General features: G+C 43.4%; 1 protein-coding gene and 1 long non-coding RNA gene across 3 annotated transcripts in view; one reads left to right on the forward strand and one right to left on the reverse strand.

Moving 5' to 3' along the window:
- The window catches only part of MGAT3 (beta-1,4-mannosyl-glycoprotein 4-beta-N-acetylglucosaminyltransferase), a 46,280-nt gene extending 36,454 nt beyond the window's left edge, over positions 1-9,826 (forward strand). For both annotated transcript variants that reach the window (XM_080971394.1, XM_080971395.1), the window contains exon 2: positions 6,916-9,826. In XM_080971394.1, coding sequence (XP_080827520.1) covers positions 6,917-8,422 — 1,506 coding nt within the window. In that variant the 5' untranslated portion in view covers position 6,916 and the 3' untranslated portion in view covers positions 8,423-9,826. The remainder of the gene's footprint in view (positions 1-6,915) is intronic.
- A 4,806-nt stretch (positions 9,827-14,632) lies between these two features.
- Positions 14,633-20,684, reverse strand: LOC308457521. Its single transcript, XR_013976960.1, has 2 exons — positions 17,917-20,684; positions 14,633-14,734 (listed from the first exon to the last, which is right to left on the reverse strand). It is a non-coding gene; the product is annotated as an uncharacterized lncRNA (long non-coding RNA).
- Between the last annotated feature and the right edge of the window lie 1,938 nt (positions 20,685-22,622).

A 22,622-nucleotide genomic window follows, 5' to 3' on the forward strand; every position in this document is an offset into this window, starting at 1 on the left:
GATCAAATTAAGACAATGTATACATTTACCCTTTATTAAAGTTTTAGGATGGAAATTCAATTTTGATCAAAGAAAAACGAAAGAATTAAAACCCTGTTCCACAGGTATCAAAAGTTTGGGAAATGCCCCAGGGATGCCAGTGCATAAATATTTCAACTTGAGTCAGCAGTAATTTGAAACTGTTGCAAAACACACCAAAACCAAAATCCAATTTAAGCAGCATTAAGAGAAGAACTATCCACAAGATATTCAAACCCTTTGCTGCAGTATTTCGCCTGTCTCCATCATCAGATTAATACTTATGTGAAGAGTCCAAGGAGGTCAAGAAGATAAAGAATAGTCTTTGTATTATGCTTTTTATATTTATTCCCTTTCTTTAGAAACCTAGAGGCTTTCAAGTACTCACCAGGCTGAAGGAGACGAGCTCTCACCCCCACAAGTGATATAGGACCCAGCAGAAGCTCTGACGTAACTCTTATTTGCCAGATTGTCTGCTGTTCCCAAAGCCCTTTGAGCCATGAACCAGAGCAAGTAGGAAGGTGCCTCTAAATTAGGCAGATTACGTGGCACTCCCAACAGATGGACGCCAACAACAATAATGCAGAATTTCATATGGGCTAAACATAAAATGAAGAGATATGCTGATTAAACAAATAAATCTCTGAATAAAATGTTTCAGTGACATTTAAAATAAAAATATGTTGCTAGAATAACCAGTAGATGTCTAGCCAAGCATATTCATACAATACAACTTCATTCCTAAGCACACATACTGGGAAGTAAACTCTATTGAATTTACTGCATAGGATTGTCCTGTTACCCCATGACAAAAGACTAATATTGTCAAGAGAAGTTTATAAATGATTGTCAATTTTAAAAATCATGAACTGGTCATGGGGACCCAGTTTCTAGATATAGATAGGATGATCACTCCACTGGTAGGTTAAGAATCAACTGACCACTTCCTGGATCAATTTTTCATTGACTAAAACTACAGTGATTCAGAAACTTCCACTGGTGCAAAATTCAACAGCCAGGTTGCTCATGGAGGCAAGATGGTTTGAGCCTACAGGTAGTGACCATTCTGCATATATTTCATTGACACACAACCACCTATGCACAGGTCATTTTGGACCCGGAAGAGGGCAGAACGTGCTTGTGTGCACTCCGCTGACGGGTGTGAATGTCCAAAATGCAACCCCTGCGCAAATAAAGAGTTGCCTGCTTTATACTGATCCTGGCCTGACTGCACTGGTTGCCAATTAGTTTCCAGGCCCAATTCAAAGTGAACTGACTGGACCCCGTGCTCATAATCTGAGGTCCTTCTTAAGGTGCCACCTGCATGAGAGGTTTGGAGGGTGGCAACATGAGAACGGGCCTTTTCTGCAGTGACTCACTGTTTGTGGAATGCTCTCCCCAGGGAGATTCGCCTGTCACCTTCGTTGCATATCTTCAGGCATCAGGCAAAAGCATGTTTGTGGGGGCGGGGAAGCTTGTTGGTTTGTTTCTATTGTTTTTATTTTATTTTGTATTTTTGATCTTTGGATGAAGTGCGCTATACACATTTAATAAATAAATAATAATAACAATAATAACTTAAAATCCAATATTATGAATATCAGTTCGTGTCTGGGAGCGTCCCAGGTGTACTGAACTAGTTTTGTGGGTTTTGTTCCATCTTCAGCCACATCCTGAAAACATTACCAAAAATAGAAAGTAAGGCCTTTTTTTTACCTTCCAATTACTGATGAGCATCCTTAAACTAGCCTTGATGTCCTTCACATTAATTGTCTTTTCTGCATTGCAGCTGGCCTGCAATTTTTGCAAATAGCAGTTCTTGCAAATAGCAGTTTCTGCCAGTGTGGTGACATCTGAAACGGGTTCTTCTTTTGCATGAGCTGTTCTTGTCCTTTCAAAGACAGAATTTTCTCTCTGACACCTAGAAGAACAGTATCAACCTTACTGCAGTATCAGTCCCCAGCAGCAAAAGCAGTACCCTCGGATTTAAACTTGTAGCCCGTTTTAAAACTGAAAAAGAAGCAGCTCACAAAATGGGGGAGGGATGGGGTAATTGGGCCCCTAAAGGACCAGGTGCGCAGCTTGGAAGTCGTTTTAGACTAAGAGCTGTCCATGGAGGTACAGGTCAATTCTGTGTCCAGGGCAGCTGTCTACCAGCTTCACCTGGTATGTTGGCTGAGACCCTACCTGCCTGCGCATTGTCTTGCCAGGGTGGTACATACTCTGGTTATCTCCACTTGGACTACTGCAATGCGCTCTACGTGGGGCTACCTTTGAAGGTGACTCAGAAACTACAACTAGTCCAGAATGTGGTGATTGGTGACTGGGAGCAGCCACCAGGACCATATAACACCGGTCCTAAAATATCTAAATTTGCTCCCAGTACGTTTCCAAGGACAATTCAAAGTGTTGGTGCTGACCTTTAAAGCCCTAAATGGCTTGGGCCTTGTATACCTGAAGGAGCATCTCCACCCCCCATCGTTCAGCCCAGACACTGAGATCCTGCTCTAAGTGCCTTCTGGCAGTTCCCTCATTGCGAGACATGAAATTGCAGGGAACCAGGCAGAGGGCCTTCTCAGTAGTGGCACCCACCCTGTGGAACGCCGTCCTGTCAGATGTCAAGGAAACAAACAACTGACTTTTAGAAGACATCTGAAGGCAGCCCTACACTGTATAGGGAAGTTTTTAATGTTTGATGTTTTACTGCGCTTAATGTTTTAATTAACCAACCCAGTCAGATGGGTGGAAGCCAGTGCAGATTATGAAAAGTTTAAGAAACAGCACCTATCGCAAATGAATAACCAGGCGGGTAGCATTTTATATCAGTTTACATTTTCCATTGCTTTTCAGGGCCATTACTGTGTAAGTCATGTCCCAGGAGTCAAATCTTTATATTATTAAACCATGAATAATCACATCCAGGTCAAAATGGCAGCATAGCAATCCCTAGATATCACCAAAAGTATTTTAGATCATTTGTTTTGGTATCTGCCCCCAACAGCAAAAAGCTTTAGTTCAGATACAGAAAGCCTTTCATTACAAGACCTTTTAAGCAGTGCGCTTCTTAAAAAAGAAAACATATACAATTGAAAACACTTCACCGAACAGCAAGACATGAAGCTCCTACCCCTGCTGTTCTGTCCAGAACTACTTGAGTCACTCACACACATGAATATCATTTACAGATGGGTAGCCGTGTTGGTCTGCCATAGTCGAAATAAAAAAATTCCTTCCTGTAGCACCTTAAAGACCAACTAAGTTAGTTCTTGGTATAAGCTTTCGTGTGCATGCACACTTATACCAAGAACTAACTTAGTTGGTCTTTAAGGTGCTACAGGAAGGAATATGAATATCATTATAATTGTTGGGACACAGGCTGATCCCCCTCAGCTAGATAAAACAGAAACAGTAGCTAATTGTGAGTTGCAAACTTAGCCAGATAAACTGCATCAGAATAAGACAAAAGGGCAGGAAAACATTATCTACACAGATTGACAGCAACCAGATAAAATACCTATCAAAGGGCAAAGACAAATAAGTTCAGAATCGATTTTCCTTCCAGTTGCTCATAATGCCAAATAGCAGTAAAACAAAATGAGTAGGTAACAACCTATTCTCATTCATTCCTTTCCCACTCCTGCTTCTCTTGTCAGTAGGGCTGAGCCCAGAGAACTAGGCTCTTTCTGAGCCTTGCCTTCACTGCTATGTACCTGGCTAGCTTCCCCAATTTGTGCTGCAGCCAAATAGTCTCAGGGGACCTTTTTTTTTTTTTTTAAGGGTGCGTAGATCAACTACAGGAGTTGTTCTAGTGAATGGTGGTCTAATGGGGGGGGGTTGATCAGATGAGTCCCTTGGGGATAGAAAGTGAACAGGAATGAAAAAGGGAATGAAAACAGGAATGAGAAAGACAAGTCCCTCTGGAAGGCAAAGCTTTGTTTCACTGTAAACCTGCCTCATTTTTAATACTTGCACTCTAGCTTTTGAAACTGTAGGCTGCTTTTTCAAACCAAACTGAGGTCTGTACCTACACTTTACGCTAATAAGCTGCATTTAAAACCTAAGCCGAGCCTACGCTGAGCTTGAACTAAAAGCTAAGCCTGTTATTTATGAATGGATTTTCCTGCCAGCTGGGGGCGCATTGTGGTCTTTGTTAATGCAGAACTTTATATAAGCTCCGCCCTGTTTTGGAAACCAAGCTAAGCCCAGGTTTCTGGGTTGTGGTTTACTGGTAGAGGAGAGCTGCAAGAACTGTAAATTTCTACAGAATTATTATCTCCCCCAGGATTGATTTCATGAGCTGTACATTTCTACAGGATTGTCGGGACTCAGTTCATGCCATGTAGTGCCCTTTGCTGAACCTTTGTTGCTTAAATCTGTGAGGAGGAAAAACGCCTAACCCTGGTTATGCTTCCCATCCTGCAACATTTTAACTGTGTGCAGTTAAGTACCGTAATTTTAGACTCTGAACTTAATAGTCTTATGGAGGGCTCCATCTTTAGATCGTAAACATGTATTCTTTCACTTTCTTCAAAAGCTCATTGACCAGAAACAAATGTCTTTGACAGATAGTTAAAAGAAGAGAAACATAGTGATTCCATTGTTTCCTTTCGCATTTTAAAAAGAACAAATATGGATAAAATACCTTTAAAAAGAAACTTTGTTGCTATTGTTTTTAAAAGAAAGAACAATCAGAAGATTTCCCCCTAGAGGGGGACTGCGAAATTGTAACTAATTCCTGGGAGCTTGCAGCTGCCACAGATTACAACCGTGGGAAAGGATTTGTGACCTTGGAGGATAATGTCTTCAGAAGCACTGTTGGGTGCTCTCTGCAAAATAAATGCCCTATTGGATCAGTTAAGCCAGAAGACGGATTTGATGACTAATGCGGCCAGAACCTTTGAACAGGTAGTGGGAAATTATATGGAGCCCACCCAGGAGCTAAAACAGGAGTGTGCCATGACAGAACAGCTGAGAGAAGAGGATGCTGCTGAATCTTGGGCGCCAGAGACGGAGGGAGCTGCGGCCCAGCAGGAACATAAATTTTTGGATTTGACAAATGAACTTGGAAAAAACCAGACTTGGAAAGATAAAGTTTGGTTTGGTTTGGAAATGGGGGGTTGGACAGACCCCCCCTATACAGGGAGATTTGGACTTTTCGAGTCTGGCAATGGGCCGTCAGATGTTTGGAGCTGTGGGGGCTCTCAATTTTGGAGGGAATCTGAAACGTGTTTTTAAATACCACATGGAGTCTAGTCTGGACTATGGAAAAGGGGCTGATTTGTTGAAAAGGGTCAAAAACATTACCAAGCTGGAGTTCCCACGAACGAAAGGAAAATATGAAGAAGAGCTGCGGAAGGGACATGGAAGAGACTTGAGGGCTTCGGATATAAGGTTACCAGGTTAATGTGCTAGATTAATAAGATAAAAAGGACTGACAAAACCCGGGACCAGGAGGAAGGGACGCTGGATGAAGATTGGATTGTTTATTTCTTTTTTTTATCATTAGGATTGTTCTATAAAATTGATGAATTCTAGAAAAATGTTGAAATGAAATTACTTGGCTCTTGTAAAAATGTCTAAAGAATTTGGTTAGAATGTTATGGCTAGGAGAAGTTGGTAAAAATAAGATTTAAGTTTTAAACTTTAAGGTTTTCTATAAGATAAGATGAAAATAGATTAAGGTAATGTAATGACAGAATACTATGAATTATGGAAAGGATTTGCTATGATTATTATTAATCAGGATACAAGAAAAGGGAGGAGGAGGAGGTCAAAGAAAGAAGGTATTGAAAGTGGAGAATTTGAGAATGATGGTTTTATTTTTTATTTTTATTTTTCTGTCTTGTCTTTTTTTGTGTGTAATTTAAAAAAAATTTTTTTCCCCCAATAAATATCATTTTAAAAAAAAACAAAAAAACCCAAAATGTGGTAATCCAGCTCTCGTGTGTTAGGGGTGTGATAGGAATTTTATGGTCTTAGATATATGGTAATGTTCATAAGTGTACCAACCAAGCACGTACATAGATCAGCACAGGAAGACCAACCTGGAACCATTTTGATTCCTAAACTGAGCCAATGTTTTCTCCACAAGGTCAAAGTGGGAAACCTCCCATTGTCTCTTTTCTCACAAATCCTGTCTTAAGGGCACATTTAAGATATGAATAGGGTGTGAGCCTGTGACATGGCCCAGGAACTAAGTATTTATTACTACAAAAGAATGGCCAGGCTCCCCACGCAATCCAATCAAGTAACCTGCCAGACAGGAGATAAACAGGAACAGGAGAGGGAAAAACAACATTCAAATTTCTGTTTAGACCGCCTTTTCTGTGATGTAGGTATGATGTATCTGGGGGGTGGTCTTAGGTTTGAAGAGGTTGAGCCCAGTCGGTGGCACTGGCTCAAAGGCGAAGCTGACAAGGTTACACTCCTTCTGTGATGTATGTATGATGTTTCTGGGGGTGGTCTTGATCTACAGGGTGGCAATTTTAAAAGTCTTTATAAGGCATTGCATGCCATTTTTCTGGGTTGCTCCTTTCTCCTGCGGGTGAGGGGAGCACCCTGTTGCAACAGATCAATAAAAATCAAGCTTACTAGCTGTTTTGCTTCTCAATATTTTCTGGTTGGCCTCTGTTATTCTCTCCTACCAATAGGGAACCTATGTAAGGACTCTATGTGGGCTCTTGGATACCCCATAAGGGAAAAGGGCAATTTTTGTTTATAACAGGGGGACCTCTAGCTCATTCTGCTGAGTGGGGTGGTGGTGGGGGCTTGGCTTCTGCCCCTGATGGCACTGCTGCCTTTTGCCCAACCAATGATTAAACAATCTCTGTGGGCTAGGAAATATTTAACCCAACTTCTCTCTTTCTTTCCCTTTGTCTTCCCTCCTTCCCATCCCAGGATGAAGATGAGACGCCACAAACTCTTTTTGACTCTGTGCATGGCTGGTCTTTGCCTCATCTCTTTCCTTCACTTCCTGAAGGCCCTCTCCTATGTCACATTCCCCAGGGAGCTGGCGTCGCTTAGCCCCAACCTGGTCTCCAACTTCTTCTGGAACAATGCACCCGTCACACCTCAGGTCAGCCCTGAGCCTGGGGGCCCGGAATTCCTCCGTACTCCGCTGTACTCCCACTCACCTCTGCTCCAGCCCCTCTCCCCAAGCAGAGCTGGCGAAGAGCTGCATAGAGCCGAGTTTGTGCTGCCTGAAGACACGGCGGAATACTTTGTGCATACCAAAGCTGGCGGTGTCTGCTTCAAACCAGGCACCAAGGTGTTGGAAAAGCCACTAGTGGGCCGGCCAGAGGAGAAAATAGAAGGAGCTGCTTCGGGGCGGACAGGCCGGAAACCTCTGAGCACCAATGGGACAAAGCGGCGCAAGTGGGTGGAGTGCGTATGCCTGCCTGGCTGGCATGGGCCTAGCTGCGGGGTGCCCACCGTGGTCCAGTACTCGAACCTCCCCACTAAAGACCGGCTGACCCCGCGGGAGGTTCCTCGGAGAGTCATTAATGCCATCAACGTCAACCACGAATTTGACCTCTTGGACGTGCGTTTCCACGAGCTGGGAGATGTGGTAGATGCCTTTGTGGTCTGTGAGTCCAACTTCACCGCATATGGTGAGCCACGCCCCCTCAAGTTCCGCGAGATGCTTCTCAATGGCTCCTTTGACTACATCCGCCACAAGCTGCTCTATGTCTTCCTGGATCACTTCCCCCCAGGTGGGCGCCAGGATGGTTGGATTGCCGATGACTACCTGCGCACTTTCCTGACTCGGGATGGCATCTCCCGCTTCCGCAATCTGCGGCCCGATGACGTTTTCATAATTGACGACGCCGACGAGATCCCGGCCCGCGACGGCGTGCTCTTCCTCAAACTCTACGATGGCTGGACGGAGCCCTTTGCTTTCCACATGCGCAAATCCCTCTACGGATTCTTCTGGAAGCAGCCCGGCACCCTGGAGGTGGTTTCTGGTTGCACGGTGGGGATGCTCCAAACTGTTTACGCCACAGATGGGATTCGCCTGCGCCGGAGGGAGTACTACACCATGCCAGGCTTTCGGCAGTATGAAAACAGCACAGGTCACATCCTGGTGCAGTGGTCACTGGGTAGCCCGCTCCATTTTGCTGGCTGGCACTGCTCTTGGTGCTTTACACCAGAAGGAATCTACTTCAAACTGGTGTCAGCCCAGAATGGGGATTTCCCCCGCTGGGGTGACTACGAGGACAAGCGGGACCTTAACTATATCCGGGAGCTAATTCGGACTGGCGGGTGGTTTGATGGCACCACCCAAGAGTACCCTGCTGCGGACCCCAAAGAACAAATGTATGCCCCCAAATATCTGTTGAAGAACTACCAGCGATTTAGTTACTTATTGGAGAACCCTTACCAGAAAGCAGAGGGGGCTGGGTGAGGGGAGTGGGGCTTGCATGGGACTTTATGGAAAAAGGGGGAAGTGGGGTACGTCTTTTGTTTTTCTTCCCCCCCTCCCCACCCACTCCTCTTGGAGAAGTGTGTGTTCTCTCCAGCCTCTGTTTGCCCCATCCCAGAAAATATACTTGGGTGTGTCTGGGTGTGGGGGAGATTCCAAACCATGTAAACAAGGACCAGAGGATGCAGGAACTGGCCCTGAGAACCAGCAGGAGGTACAGCTCCTTCACCTCTCTTGTGGGATGGAAGAAAACTCTTAAGACAGGTAGCGCCTCTCTGTGTGACATGGAGATGAGAAGGAGCACACAGCTGGATGTGTGAGGGTGCAGAAGCCTCGAGTCTTTGTAGTTTAGGTGGGCGTGATGTCAAACTCCATTGCTAAAAGCCAATGTTCATCTGAGTCATTTGAAACCAATGGGTGTCCAATTAAGTTCTGCTCTCCTAGCATATTGCCACTTGTTCAGCCCATAGAGGTTATGGACAGAGGTCAGGGTAGATGTGTGGACTCTTCTTGTCTTGGTCGTTTCAAGAGCATGTGGTGGTGTTTGGCCAAAGAGCACCGTGTCCCTGGATACAATGCTCTTTATTTGGAGCCAGAACAGGTGGCTGGCAGCTTCACTAGGAAATGTGTGTATAAGTGTGAAAGAACTTTAGTAGGTGACTCCAGGAGTCATGTCTGTCTAGGATATGTATATTTTGCCACGTGTGTTTGTTACATTTGAGTGTGGGTGTGCACACAAACTGGGAGCATGGTAGCACCAAAGAACTCTGCTTTCCACCTGATGATGATGAACATTCAGGGAAAAACTCTCTGCAAAGTGGCAGGCTATGGAGGTCGAAAAGCTGTCTGGTTTTGCTCATTAATGGATAGTTTTGGTAGCCAGTCTCTAATGTGGAAGGAACATGACAGTAGGGCTGTAGCCCACAGACTTGCAAGGGGAATGCCCACTGAGGTCCTACTTTCTCTCTTCCACGACAACAAAATGTGCTGTTTACATTTTCAGTTAAAACAGTGTGCATGTCATAATTAGAGTTGCTTTTAAGGAAAGGAGATATTAGGATGCTAAAGCTACAGCGCCCATTCTACTACTTCTGGAACAGGAGAGGTGTAAAGGTACTTGGCTCTATGATGCCACCATTTTGAGGACAGTGCTATATTGGAAGTCTAGCACTTGCACGCCTATAATGTGGTTTGCATAGGCAAGTAGAGGGGACAGGGTGTGTGGCGGATGAGGCTGATGTAAGAGCCAAGCGTTTAAGTATTCCATTTACGGTGTGCATCCTTTCTCCTTTGGTGAAGAGGCTCCACTATGTCTCTTTTAAGTTACCATATGGAGTCAGGGTGAAATGTATTGTAAACCCCATGTTATGTTTGCTGCTAAGGAAATATATTAAACAGTGAGCTACTATGCTAACTGCAAAAAATGGGTGATGTGTGTGCAGCAATAGGAGGTGCACACAGGTTCCTTGCCACTGGAACAGTATGTTACTCAGATGTGTGGTGTGTGTGTGTGTGTGTTTTCTCTCTCGTTCCCTTTGTCTTTCCTGCCCTTCAAATGCATTATTCCTGATCGCTATAAAAGACACAGAAAGTGCTGTGTCTTCTTTATAGTTTTCCTTTGGCATCACTCCTAATGCTTTGTCTCCATGATGCGCTCAGCCAGTTCATGCTCTACCATTTTCATGTGATGAAATCCCTTTGCATTGACTCTTCTTTTTTGGTGCAGCTGCTGGTCTTGTGAATGCTTGGATAGCTCAAGATGATTACACCTCTTCTAGTGGCAAACTTTCTGGCCTGTGGGTTTGAGCCAAGGGGTGGTGGGAGAAGTGGCTCCCTGCACCAACCAAAGTCATCTTGCGTTTAGCTGTGCCATGTAAAAATGGTTGTATGAATTGACCTTTATGCCTTTAAAATGAAGGAAATTCCGGCCTAAAGCTGAGCTCACTTGAAGCCCCTTTTCTTTTTGTTGGATGGGTGAATGGATTGGCTGGTGATGCCAACCTAACTCTGTGCACCACTCTAAGGCAATGCTAAATTTTGTACATGGTTCCTTTCTCTGTTGAAGCATTAGACCACCCTTATCTAACCTGGTGCCCTTCAAGTATTGTTGGATTCAAACTCCCATCATCCCTGACCATTGGCCATGCTGGCTGGGGCTGATAGGAATTACAGTCCAAAACATCTTGAGGCCACCGTGTTGGAGAAGGCTGCACTAAAATGACCCATGGAATGGGCTGCATGCTTTTTCTCTGAGAAGATCTTCATTGGGTTAAAGGAGAGGGATCCTGAACCATACTGGGTACAGCGGGCACAGTGGGGTGTAGAGTTGATGGAGCAGATCTCAAGCGGCTATTCCAAAATGTATGTGCAGCAATAGCAAAGGAGCTACTGGTGACAAATGGAGGTTTGTTAAGCACCATTGGTTCCCAGTACTGCCATACAAAGGCCCACTACACAGAGGGAATAGTTTTCTTTCAGTCTTCGGAGGAAATGGGAATCTAGGCTTTGACCTTCAGCTCTCATGACCCAGCCTGCCTAACACAATCGTTGCAGTATGTTCCTTCACTACTGATGTGTGTTGAGAGGCAAGGGAGGGGGAGGGGGGAGAGATGGGCTCCAGCTCTTGGGACATGGAGAATGTGAGCTTTGGCTATGCTGCAGTGCTTGGTTGTGAGCCTGCAGCGTGTTGGGACAAAATTCAGAAAAATAGCCTTTCAAGAAATGAGGACCAAGGGGATGACTTCACCATATCTTCAGCATTGTGCTGCTTTCCTGCAAACCAAGCTCCTTCCTCCAATCCAGCCCGCTGTTCATTTCAGTCCTTGCACTTGCTCTACAGGGCATGCTTTGTGCACATCTAGGGCTTTCACAATTACTGCTCATGAATTCGTAATACTCCCATCACTGCTGTCTCTAGGCTCCATCTGTCACTGAAAAGCGCAACACACACAGACAGCCAGGCTGTTCCTAGCCCCGCTATACTTTCCGTAACTCTCCCCCTTCCTTGGGGTGGGGGGCTTGCCCCCCCCCGCCCCGTTGTGTGCAAGCAACAGATCCCATTGTAATTGGATAAGTTAGCGCTGAATTCCTTTGGGACACTGAAAGAACTCTTTGTTCTGGTCCCCTTCTTTGACTGCACCAAAGTGAAACTTGAAACTGACCTCTTGGGTTGGGGGTAGGGGAAGAAAAGGAGAATTTACAGTAAAAGCTTTGCTTTTTAAAAAATAGGACTGCCTTTTGCGTACGATGGTGTGTTTTTTTTAACATTTCCAGTTTAAGAACCCTCTATTTAATTATTTATTATGTAGTGGGAACAGAGTCCCACATTAAGGAACTTTGCACTAATAGAAAAGCCTTTGGACTGCTGCATTCTGGTGGGGGGTGGCCAATAGTGGCTAAAGGAGAAACGACGTTGGGGAAGTATCTTGGCAAGCCAGTAATTTAGGCACCTAATTTTACCCCTTGACTTGCAGAGTCAATGGAAAATGAGTGAGTCAAATATTAAATGTGTATGCAACAGGTAGAAGAGGAGAGCTCCGAGATGATTGAAGAACCTGCCCTAATGGAAGATCCTTTAGGCACAATTGTAGAGGAACAACTGATGTAGAAAAATCAGGGTGTGCTCAGCCTCCATCTTGTAATAAGACTGTACCCAGCTGGTACCACGTAGAGAATCTGAGATCCTTGCACATCATTACAAAGGTAATTAAGGGTCCGTCCCCACTTCCACTTGTCCCTTGCTTTCTAGCCAGAGGTCTGAGTGATTTTGCTGATTGCGGTTTGTTCCAATTCAGCACTAAACTATGGGTTTTCCCATGAGAAAGCAGTGGGGCAGACAGAAGTGTGGATGAGCCCTTGGTGTGGTTGGTGGGCAAAGCCAGCCTCATTTTGGAGTGTGTCAGTGGCTGCATACTAATGAGTAGCTGATGCTGTGCAAGTGGTTATTTAGTGCCTGCCCCTCCATCAGTTCAATGTATACACAGAATTTGTGTTCAGCATTGCAGCTGCAGTGACGTCGTGTCTTAACTGTATTGATGAGTGTTTGGAAAGAACTTTGGTTTTTAGAATAACTCATGCCACTTCAAATGGGCAAAGGGTGGGCTGACTTAAAAGTATTAGCAGAGTTCTTTCCTGCTATGCAGAAAGGTTTGGAGCAGTCTTTGTTATAGTGCTGCATAATTGCTACTTGCAAGTGTACCAATAGTACTATAACCATCATGATGCACTATCCTCATGAATGCCAGCATATAACTTGTAGCAGAGCTAGCTTGAGTCTCCTCTCTCCATGAATAGCTGGAAGAAGTTGGGGAGTATCTCTTTCCCATTTTCCCCACAACAGACCCACCTCACTTATCCCTAGTAGACCTCCAGAAGTATTGTCATGGCCAGTGACAGCAACTATGGCCAGTAACTGTGGAGAGAGTGCCCACTTTGTAGACAGGATTTAGAGGATAACTTCCCATTTGTTCAGAGAAACTCTATCTCCCATAGTGCCACATTCCACTGTCTTCAAACCTGATTTGTACAAAATGAGGTTGTGAAATTGGTCTTTGACTCTACCTCTTTTTAAGTTGCAAGGTATGTGGGGGGTTGAATGCTTTTCCTTATCTGAAAACAAAACTAGCTTCCCTGTGTGAGAGAAAGATGTGAGGGAGAAGAATTATAGCCACCATAGACTTTTCTATGATTTGTTTGTTTTGTGTCTCTAGGGATTCCTACCCACCCTCACCAATGAGCTGGCACTCTGCTATAAGATCCCATAGCTGCAGTACGAAATGGGTATGGTCCAGGAACAGTTTCCTCGTCTTATCTGCTCTTTATATGAACTAAGCATTAGAGAAGAGCTCCTTTGACCTACTTGTAAGCATCGTTTCATCCCTTGACCAATACAGGCAGCAACTTATGTGACTGGTTATCAATTTGTACTAATTCTTACTCATATTCATATGTTCTCTGTGACCTTGGGGGCTACTTCACACCTTATCCAGTTACAAGGGACAAAGTTGGCACTGCGCAGAGAGCTGGATAGGCTGTTCTTTTTAGTTCTGTGTATCTGTATGGAAGAGATATTTTCTCTCTGCTGTGTAGCTCCTTGTCTTCCCGATACTGTCATTAAGACTGGGTATTCAGCTGCTGAAAAAGGAAAACTGGAAGATTCATAACTTCTTTTCTATAGCAGGCACATAAGGATGTTCTGAAGCATTTCTGGTGAAACTACGGCATTTTCATTGCGAATCTAGAGCTCAGACTTGAAATACCATTAATTTTCACTCGTTGCCTGCTCCTAGGCAGTTGCCGAACTTCATTTCTCTGTCTGTCCTCTACTGGTGGAGATCTGGAGTAATCGTGGAAGTAGTCACACTCTGGATTGGATTGGAAGGGACAAGGTGCCATGGCTTTATAGACCTTAAACTGAATGGTTTGGGAAAAAGGAATGGTACTCCACTCAACCTTCGGAGCTCTTTTCAAACTCTGAAGGATCTTAAAAAGGGAAAACATGGAGTTGATGAGTTTTGTTGGGGGGAAGAGGGGGAGGCATTATGGGCCATAACCACGCTATAAAAGTAGGGCTGGGAAACCAGTGGCCCTCCACATGATGTTGGAGTCAACCACCAGCTACCCCAGCCAGCATGGCCAATGGTCTGGGGTGATGGCAGTGGTAGTCTAATAACATCTGGAAGGCTATGACTTTGCCACCCCTGCCATAAAGAAGCTAGAGAGAATTTTGATGCAGAACTCTCTCATAGGTGGGGGTGGGGGGAACAAGGCTGGTAAATCAGCCTAAAAGAGATATGAAGAAAAACCTGCAACAAGGGTGCACACCACTATCCAGCATGATTCCTGAGGGAACAATTGAGCAGCATTCTACCGTGGAAAGTCCTGAAAATAGCTCATTTCTTAAAGAAAGGATACGGGATCTCTTGTCCCAGCACAAAGAAATAGCTTTTGTGCCCCCTGTTGGCTAAGGAATACATGGGACTTGCCAAATAAGTTGAAGAAGCCCTTTAAAGTCTAATTTATAAATACCAATTATTAATAATTTTTTTGTAAGGGAAAAATCAAAGTGTACATTCTGAAATCATTTTCTCTGTAAATGGTTGGATTTCATTTCACCCTTAAAGGGATGTTTAAAGGAAGAAATAAAACAAATTACAAACCATGAAAGGGAAATGAGCACGTGTGGTGGTATTATTTCCAAGTGAAACTGGAAGATGTTCATGGAAGAGGAGAGGGGAGCTTGCTTGTTTCCTTCAGCTTGGAACTTGCTGTGTTTGTATATTCCTTCCCTTTAGCCTGAAAGCACAATTGCCCAGTCAACTGAGGAAGCCTATGCACAGTTAAAGATATTTTGTGTTTTCTTCATAAGAGGATATAGCAGAGTATGTAGCCACTTGCAACCACATGCTTCCCAACTGGATATATACATGTATACCCCTCCCCTGAATATTCCACGCAGAATTGTCAGACAAACAGGAATGAGAGATTTGGTGCCATTCATCCATCTCAACTGTCTCTGATAGGAGATGGAGCAAATGAGACATAATACAAAATATGTGGTAATAAATGACAATATATACACAGCAGATGAATGAATAAGTGAATTATTGCAGTCTTTAGTTAAAAGTTCAGTTAGTCATTGGAGGCTTACTTAACAGCCGTCTGAAAATAGGACAAGTTCATACTATGCAGCAACATTTTCCCCTCCTTCTGCAAATAATCCACCTATGGTAAATGCCTGCTTATTTGTTAGGACCCATTCATCGCCGACATACTTCCCTTCCTTTTTCTCCCTTCAATCCCTGGATCAGTTCTGCAACTACTTATATACAATTAAAATTAATTGAGTGAACCAACGTCTTCCTCCGCACCATGTACCTCTCTAAATCAAATCTCAACTAAAGCACACAAAACTTTACATTGGTTATTAATGAGAGAGAAGGATTAGGAAGCGCCTACATAGATCAAACTTCAGTTAACAGACAATAGGTGATCTTGCATGAACTCCCTCTTATAAGAACAATTCTATGCCATGTTTTCTGCTGCCCGACACTACTTCATAGTATGAATTGCCCAGTGTCCTGCATGGAGTAATTTACTCACTTCTGGAAATGATAACATGGGTTCAATTTCCCTTCATGTAGGATTGCAAATGTTGTTAGTTTATCTTTTGCTATGTGTAGCAAGTAGCAGTGCCATCTGAAGCCCGTCTGCTCAAAAGTAAGCCCTATTGAATTCAGTGAGGTTAGGATTTCAATCTATTACAACTAGATGAGGAAATGTTGGTGTGTACAGATGATTCAATCATAGATACCTGCTATGGGTACAAAGCCTAGGTAGGGGCTGGGCGAGACTGTTGCCTGACAAGAGCCACTGCCAGTCTGTGTAGTCAATAATCAGCTAAATGGACCAATTGACTCTCTTGGTATAAGTCAGATTCCTATGTTCCTAAATGCAGCTTAAAGTGACTCCACTGATGGAGGAAAAGGGCAGTGACAAAAGAGGAACAGTGTGAAACTTTTGGTCCAGACAATAGATCTTATCCCCAGAGAACTGAAGGTTCACATTTTCTCTTTGCTTCCTCTTTTTGCAAAGCTTTTGATTATATGGCTCACTGTCTCAGCTCCAGGTTTGTAGGTAACAACTTCAGAGAAAGGGATTTGGTGCCATTATTAAACCTGTAAATATTCAGCCTGTTAACAGCAGCCCTGCTTCTGTGGCAAACTTTGCAAGTTGGGATCTTAATTGCATTTTAAAACTTTTGCACTGTGCAATTATTCCTTTATGAAATAAAATAAGCTCGATATTTTACACTCCACAGAAATGATTTCAATATTGCTTGGCCATTTAGGGAAAGTGTTTTAAAAAATCATAGGTTTCAATTTCATGCTGTATGACAGCCAAAGTGGTTATTACTACCCGACTTATGATAACACTCTAGGAGCTGATAAAGCAAGTAAGACTGAACTGGCTTACTGCTGAAGTCACCATAGGTTGGCAGGAGCAGGGACCGAGCAATGGGAGCTCACCCCATCCCGGGGATTCGAACCGCCAACCTTCTGATCGGCAAGTCCTAGGCTCTGTGGTTTAACCCACAGCGCCACCCGCGCTATGCTATGCTCAGAAATTCTAGTCCTGATTGCATGGGTAGTACTGCCAACATATAAAATCCCACAAGCACAGCTGTGTTATGACATATTTATCGCATACATAACCAGTATAGCAACAAGAGAGACACTGGTACATTCTATGTTTATGAGTATCTCCAGGCTTGATTATGCACATTGCACTTTAGTTTGCTCATTGTCTAGTTGGTTTATGAAGGTATATACTTATTCCAGTAAAAATGTTCTTTATATTCATAAGCCAGTTCTGGTGGTGTTGGTTTGTTGTTCAAAGGTAACAAATAACCTGTGTGTTTATAGCTACTATGGCTGTTTTGGTGTGGTGATTGTTGTGCTACCTATTCTGAAACTACTGATTCTACTGAACCTACTGCAGGGATGGGCACTGTCCTTTTGTGGGCTGTGGGTGATTTGACACACCTGAGCCTCACCAGCAACTGTCTGAAAGTGCTCATACTGCTCTGTTAAGACATCTGGTGCCAGACCAGTGCTCCTTCCACCCTGGACCTCTGTTTATCACAAAGGAACAATTTCAGCAAATGTTTATTCAAAAGGTCTGGTTTCATGCATTAAACCTCCCATCTGTTAGTGCCATTACTGCATGCACAAGTTTCCAACACCATGTACAAAAAGAAATCTTAGAGCCAGTGGGAGGAAGCTTGTTTGTTCCTTCTGGATTCCAAAGAATCAGACGGAAACTGTCTTATATATAGTTGCTCATTAGGGGCTCTCCTTCTTGCTAGATAGCACTGCACACATTCTTCAAATAAAAATGAAATAAATAGGCATATGTTGTATTTCTGGAGTTGTACAAAACATCTATTGATCGGATGCATTTAGAAAATGGAAACAAACCCTCTAAAAATAGCTAAGTCCATTGCTTAAAAATGTATATGCCACAGCTCTCTCAGCCTAAAGAGAATCTCTGTGGCATACATAAAGCTGTATTAGGGCTTACCTCTGAGCCAGTCAATAAAGTGCAAAATGAGAAGAAGCCCACGCACTGGCATGCTTAAGTATTTTGCAGTCCAGCAATGGGATTACTTAAGGGCCTGAAGTTAAGCACATGCCCAAATGCTTTGCTGAATTTGGGTTGTACACTGTTGGGAACATTATGATCTGAAGAACTAAATATAACTTTATACTGCAATCTAAAGAGCTGGAAAGATTGTGTCAATAAAGCAAAGCCCTCCAAGTTTATGGGATTTCCATACACTCTGCTTAGTAAAGCTCTGAGTAAAGAAATTATTTTCAGTCACTTCCTCCCACCTCCCCTGCTCTTCTGCTAATGGCTACGGCTTCAGTTCCAGATAATAAAATGTTTTCAACAATAGTCCTAACGGTTTATTTTACCTAATCATGGTGCTTTCATCCAGGCACTTCACTCTGAGAAGCAAGCCACAGCTCAGCAGTGACAGGTTGTTCTTAAGCAGTTCCAAGCACAGATCCCAGATGGTTTCAGACAACAAATAGAAATGCAATCACTGCTGCAGTGCATTTCTATGCACATACTTAGTAGGAAGAAAGTCCCATAGGACCTCAGAGAGTAAGCATGCTTAGGAATGGGCTGTGTATGATGTATTTAAGTGTGCATATACATTAGTGCCGTGAGGCCGAGCTCTTCAATCTTCCTCATCTCCTCTCCCAGGTACACTGCACATTGAGAAGAGACATGGTTAGCAAAGAAGGAAAGGGACTGTGATCTGTTGTCTCATTGGTGGAGGGAGATTCTGGAGCTCAGGGCAAAGATTGTTGGGCCAGACTAGAGGGAAGAATGGTAGCTGCAGGACTTGTTGAGGGATGGAAGGCAAAGAAGGCAGTGCTTCTGTTCATTCTGCAAATACTTCAATTATGTGGCTCAAAAGCTAATAAACTTGGCCACTCCTATTTAAGAGCATAAGAAGACCCATGACACAAATTTGCTAATAAAATAATTGCATACACAAATTTATATGTATAGATGCTTCTGGGAAAATCAAGTTGATGAGTGGTTGGGGGTCTCATCAACACTGTGCTTTGCCATGTGCTCAGCCACTTTGTAAGCAAAGAAAAATAGGTTTTTAAAAAGAAGGTGAAAGGGGAAGGAAACAGGGGCTTGGTGCAGAAGATCTGGCCCCCCTGAGCCACATCTTAGCAGTGCATCTGAGGAACACTAAGGAACCAAGTCTGCCTTAACAATTGCTGTGCATCTTCCCACCGTATTCAAGCAAGCAAGATTCTCAGCTCTAAACCAGTGCAATGCAAACACAAATGGAAAAAAATATTTTCATTCTTTGCAAACTGTTTTTAATGGAGGCAGATCAATGGCAGCTCGTAAACATGACACCTTACCATTTGTAAGATAGTTGTTTTTAAGCAATTAAAAAAAAATAAAAACCCAGACAAGCTACATACAAGGCATAACAAATCTCCAGCGGAAACCTTAAGCTGCCAGGGCTGCCAACAAATGTTACGAGCACATTGAAATCCCATTCAGCACAAGCTCAAAAACAGTTAGTGCATTTTTGCCTCCTAATCAACATACCAGAAGAGAACATTCAACTTCTGGTTCCGTCCCAACCAAAGTAGAAAGCACTCCCTTAAGCTGCAATGTGGTAGAGGAGCTGCTTCAGTTAAAACCCTCCATTGGCACTAACTCACACTACTGGCCTGTAAATCCAGATGCGAACCGGTCCCTGCATAGCATCACACCCAGGCTTTAGTACTCTCACCACAGCCACACCAGTAGAGCAGACAACTCGGTCCCAAATAAAGGAATGGTACAAAAATACCATACCAAATTCTAAAAAATATCTAGGACTCACAGGAACCTGGGAGAAGGAAAAGTGATATTGTTGCTGAATATATGATTTGGTATTGAGATAACCAAATGCTCTGTTTATGTATGTCTGGTAAAATTACCCTGGGCCATAATTTGGCTGCTGTGTCATGTTTGTGACATGCTTAACTTCCAAAACTATGGCAATTGCCTAAAACTTGCTTTAATAATATTTTAAACTGGGCTTCTTGTTTTCAACATGATCACAAAACAGGTGTCTGTAAGAGAATAATTTGAGTTGCTGTTTTGTCCCACTCAAATCACTCCTCCCCACCTTTCACTACTTTTCTTTTGTTTTGTTGTGAGGATATACTATTTTTGTATTTGTGCATACACACTTTTTCTTATATGAAAGAAAAAGTTCCCAGGAAGAACAAAGTTCCCATATAAGAACTAACATTTCCAGCCTGTGATATTGATTCACAATGGGCAAAATGGAGACTTTTGGGGTACAATACCCATTGCCATTCAATTTTAATATTTAAATAATAACCAGGTATTGCACAAGCATTATATTTAGTTGATTCATATAAGGCTTGCACAATAGGTCTTGTGCAAAACCTCCTTATTAGTATTCTTTTTAAAAAGCCCACTATATATGTAGATTACAGTCTATAAGACAATGTGTCACGCTTACTGTGTAAATGAGAGAATGGCTCCTCTGAACTGATGTGCTTTTAGTAAGCATTAATCTGTAAAAATGGGTGCTTTTCATCTGGTATCAGGCTGCCGGAAACAAAATGGCTAGGCTGTGCCCAGATAAGGAGTAAAGGGAAGTGTGGGTGTGATGACAGAGAGTAGCCCCTGAAACATCACCAAAATAAACAAACCCATTCACTCCAAACAATACTAATGAGCTTCCACACGAACAGTGACTGCAAATGTATAATGGGTTGTTTTTATTAGCTGGAGTAAGGGGAAATCCAGATTAAATGCCAAAAAAAGGGGAGTATTGGCATTTTGATGACATCACAATGGAGATGCTGTGAAAAACATGTGTGGATAAGAGCAGAATCAATTCCACAATAAATTCCAGTTTGGAAACACCATCTCACAGTTCTCCAGTCTCAGGAATCAACATTTAATGCTTGGGACCACGATGATCACTTTGTGGGGACACAGGTGGCGCTGTGGGTTAAACCACAGAGCCTAGGACTTGCCGATCAGAAGGTCGACAGTTCGAATCCCCATGACAGGGTGCGCTCCCGCTGCTCAGTCCCTGCTCCTGCCAACCTAGCAGTTCGAAAGCCCGTCACAGTGCAAGTAGATAAATAGGTACCACTCCAGCAGGAAGGTAAACGGCGTTTCCGTGTGCTAATCTGGTTCGCCAGAAGCAGCTTAGTCATGTTGGCCACATGACCTGGAAGCTGTACGCTGGCTCCCTTGGCCAATAAAGCGAGATGAGAGCCGCAACCCCAGAGTCGGTCACGACTGGGCCTAATGGTCAGGGGTCCCTCTACCTTTACCTTTAACCATCTTTTGACTCCATAGTCGTTAAGGTGCGGTTAATAAACTAATGAATTACTGATACCAATGCTTGTGAACCACTATGAACACTCTAAAGTGCTGTAGAAATGATAAGCATAATAGTCTTTACTACCCAAGCAGCAAGATCAGCACAGGTTTCCACATGCCACATTGTTCCTACTTTGCTTGGCACTACAGTGGGAGAACTTGCCAGTCTAGTGTAGATGCCCTCTTCTTAGCTTTTGACAGTACACTGAGGAAGTCATTACTTTGTCTCTCATTTCGACAGAAACAACCTGCACAGAATTCCTTTACAAATCATGTTGCACAGAGCTCAGGTTTTCAGATAAAAAACAAAAACAGGTTGCTCATGGCTACCAGTTTTCAGCAATGTGCAGTTGGAAGCAAGTATTCAACACACTCTTGTCTTTGCATTTGCCTCCTTAGGCAACCCTGAGAATACATCCTAGATGTGTAACAGGTTTCATGCAAGTGAATCCACAAGGAAAGGATTCCCTGGACGTAGAACACTTGAAGGCCACTAACCTTCACTAAGCCCCTGAAAAATGCTTTTGCATAGTCGGTGCCATTTTTCTAGAAAAAGAGATGCTGGAACTCACCATGAACGCCTCCCTTGTTCTCTTAGAATGGCAATGATGCCCACCTGAGAGGTGTCGGAACAGAGTTCTGGCTGAAAAAAAGCCCTGGAAATCATAATGATTGTGTGGTTCCTCAGTCTTATATGCATTAATTGGAATTAGGGACCTCAGTGAAAATTACTTCCAAGCATCCAATTATGAGGAATATGTACGTTCTCATGAATACTGGCTATTTCTGTTGGAAGGATGCCTTCTGCAGTGTCCACGTACTCCTTATGTACAACTACGCATTCCCCTGTTTCCCCCACAAAGATATTATACTCAAAATAGTTGTGCAAGACTATACCAGATTTTTCATAGGCCTGCTCTCTAGAAAGGAAGTAATCCAGCTCTCTAGTTTAGACAGAGACACCCTGGAAAGTGATGGTGTGGGGCCTTCTCTGTTAACAAAAAAAAAAAATCAGGAGCAGGGTAGGATACATATTCTTCTTAAAAGAGAGTGATCCATAAATCCCATGGACTCTGCAGTTTAACCCTGGTGAGAATATCCAAGTTTAAAGTTCATTATACAGAACTGTTTGCATGTGCATAAAGCTATGGGCAGAAAGTGAACCATATCACCACCTTCCAAATTTGAAGCAATGCTGACACCAGTGCAGGTTGTAATTCCTGTTTCATAGGAAAACATACACTGAAAAAGAGCAGGAGGATTTACTACCACCCCCCTTTTTGTTCTTTTTAATCACCCTGAGCCATAAATGTCTCAGCAACCTCTTCTTCCATCTGGGCACATGGACTTGGACAGGTCCACGAAGTCCAGCAACCAAGTCCACAATGCTTTGCTCTTCTCACAGAAGTGGAAGTTTATTTGTAGCACTTATTGTGCTGCTGACCTTCCCACAATTTCCAATCAGAAATGCTATTCTCAAGAATAGTGTGTCAGCAACGAGCTTTCAAGAAAACAACCAGAAGGCGGCACCATTGAGCTGAGCTGAGCATGAGGGGTGGGAGGAGGAGGACAGTCCGCTCTTGCGCATAATGGGAGCCTTCCGTGCTATTCTTTCCTATATCTATGCTCTCAAGTCCTTCTCTAGAATATCACATTCATTTACAAAGCAACAGTGCTTCTTGAGCACCACTTGCAGACTGTGATTGCTGTTGGCAGAACCCTCTGT

Source organism: Podarcis pityusensis, assembly GCF_964106645.2.
Source record: "Podarcis pityusensis genome assembly, chromosome: 10".
Lineage (NCBI taxonomy): Eukaryota > Metazoa > Chordata > Lepidosauria > Squamata > Lacertidae > Podarcis > Podarcis pityusensis.